This window comes from Silurus aristotelis (assembly GCF_946808225.1).
Source record: "Silurus aristotelis genome assembly, chromosome: 28".
In the NCBI taxonomy this organism is placed as follows: Eukaryota; Metazoa; Chordata; class Actinopteri; order Siluriformes; family Siluridae; genus Silurus; species Silurus aristotelis.
This window is the reverse complement of record NC_139601.1, coordinates 17,212,110-17,214,609: the sequence shown is the minus strand read 5'-3', so window position 1 is coordinate 17,214,609 and position 2,500 is coordinate 17,212,110. Positions and strand designations below refer to the sequence as shown.

The window sequence follows — 2,500 nt, the reverse complement described above, 5'->3', positions numbered from 1 at the left end:
ACGTCGCCGTTGCGCTGCTCTATAGGAATTTCCGGTGACGTCAGCGCGTCTGGACTCCATTAGAAGCTGCAGCTGTTTGAAGAGAAACAACAACAAGAGAAAAATACAGAAAACGAGACGCAGCCACCCCCCCCCCCCTTCTTTATTTTACACACACAGGAGTCCTGGAAGCTGCCGCTGTCTTCTTCTTCCTCCTCCTGTTTTCCTCTTATTTCACCGCCTCTCTTTACCCCCTACCCCGGGAGCTGAGTGTCTCCTGTCCCCGTCTCCCTCGCGGGGCATCACGGGCTTCTCACCACGGCCGCACTCGGTGAGGGAACTCTGGCCTCCGCTTCCTCCTCCTCCGACTCGGACACCGGCGGAGCGTCGCCGCCCCCGCGGAAGAAGCGCCGAGCCTCGGCGGCGGAGGGAGCAGGAGAGCCCGAGGCTTTAGCAGTAGCAGCAGGCCCGGCGGGCCTCTCCGCGGCGCTTTCCGCACGGACTCCCCCGCAGGCCCACGCCGTCCACCTCGGCCGCAGCGCCGCTACCACCAGCATGCAGTCTAACGGCGCAGAACAGACACAGGACCCGGCGCTAGGCTGCCAGAACAACGGCAACAACGCACAGAGCCTGGAGGGCCGAGAGAACGGGGAGTGCTCCAGCTCCAGGGGGGAAACGGCGCACTCCAACGGTCTCCTCTCCGGATCCGCTACCGGGAACAACGCACCCCAAACCGGCACTTCTGCACTCTTATCCGGCGGCTCCGGGTCTGGATCTGGGTCCGGGTCCTTAAAGAAACTCAAACGCCTTTCACAGTCTGAAGAAGATGTGATCCGACTCATAGGGCAACATCTGCACGGACTGGGACTGAAGTAAGTACCATCATCATCATCACCTTCACCATCATCTTCATCACAGGAGAGAGGCCTGGGTTTGACACACGCATGGGGGATGGGAAGCACAAGAAAAGAGAAACTGGGTCCATTTTACACACACACACACACACACACACACACACACACACACACACACACTGCAGTGTGTTATTAATCTCCCCTATAGAATGCTAGTTCAGGTAGAAACTAGCTTGTTCTTCTACATCATCATCATCATGCTGACTGAGATCCACATCTGTCCAGACTGTCACAGCTGGATCTGAGTGAGGTTTTATCTCTTCAGGGTTGTGTAGGAGAAGAGAGCAGGTTGTGCAGCTTTTAACACACTCACCTGGAGGGAGATCCAGGTTTCCTCCTGTTCTGTGTGTGTGTGTGTGTGTGTGTGTGTGTGTGTGAAGGCTGAGCAGGATAAGTGTTAACATGGTCAAGTCAAGAGGTCTTTATTGTCATTTCTACTCTACACTGTAATACACAGTAAAGACGAGACAACGTTCCTCCAGAACCCTGGTGCTACACTAAACAACAAAAACAACAACATAGAGCTACAACACAAGTTACATAAAGTGCAACCAAAAACAGTGCAGACAGACAGTACAGAGAACAGTGCAGACAGACAGACAGACAGACGGTGCAGACACGCAGACAGTACAGAGAACAGTGCAGACAGACAGACAGACAGACGGTGCAGACACGCAGACAGTACAGAGAACAGTGCAGACAGACAGACGGTGCAGACACGCAGACAGTACAGAGAACAGTGCAGACAGACGGTGCAGACACGCAGACAGTACAGAGAACAGTGCAGACAGACGGTGCAGACACGCAGACAGTACAGAGAACAGTGCAGACAGACAGACAGACAGACGGTGCAGACACGCAGACAGTACAGAGAACAGTGCAGACAGACAGACGGTGCAGACACGCAGACAGTACAGAGAACAGTGCAGACAGACAGACAGACGGTGCAGACACGCAGACAGTACAGAGAACAGTGCAGACAGACAGACGGTGCAGACACGCAGACAGTACAGAGAACAGTGCAGACAGACAGACAGTGCAGACAGGACAGAGAACAGTACAGACAGACAACACAAGACAATACACATAACACTAGATAGATGTGTACATAAACGAACTGAAGCTGTGACAAAACTGATTTAAGATCCTGTATACCTGTCTGTCTCTGTCCCTCTACCTGTCTGTCTGTCTCTGTCCCTCTACCTGTCTGTCTGTCTCTGTCCCTCTACCTGTCTGTCTGTCTCTGTCCCTCTACCTGTCTGTCTGTCTGTCTGTCCCTCTACCTGTCTGTCTGTCTGTCTGTGTCCCTCTACCTGTCTGTCTGTCTCTGTCCCTCTACCTGTCTGTCTGTCTCTCTCGCTACCTGTATTTCTTTCTGTCTATCTACCCCCCCCCCCCCCCCCCCTCTCTTCTCTCTCGCTCTGTACAGTCAGACGGTGGATTTGTTGATGCAGGAGTCGGGCTGTAGGCTGGAACACCCCGCTGCTACCAAGTTCAGGAACCACATAATGGAGGGAGAGTGGGACAAGGTGTGTGTAAGATTGTGTCTAATTGTTAGTGTGTGTGTGTAAGATTGTGTCTGATTGTTAGTGTGTGTGTGTAAGATT

At 53.2% G+C, this 2,500-nt stretch overlaps 1 protein-coding gene across 1 annotated transcript in view; it reads left to right on the top strand.

Moving 5' to 3' along the window:
• Window positions 1-23: 23 nt before the first annotated feature.
• wdr26b (WD repeat domain 26b) overlaps window positions 24-2,500 on the top strand; it is a 10,172-nt gene continuing 7,695 nt past the window's right edge. Inside the window, exons 1-2 of the mRNA XM_083533643.1 lie at window positions 24-851; window positions 2,323-2,422. Coding sequence (XP_083389769.1) covers window positions 535-851; window positions 2,323-2,422 — 417 coding nt within the window. The 5' untranslated portion in view covers window positions 24-534. The remainder of the gene's footprint in view (window positions 852-2,322; window positions 2,423-2,500) is intronic.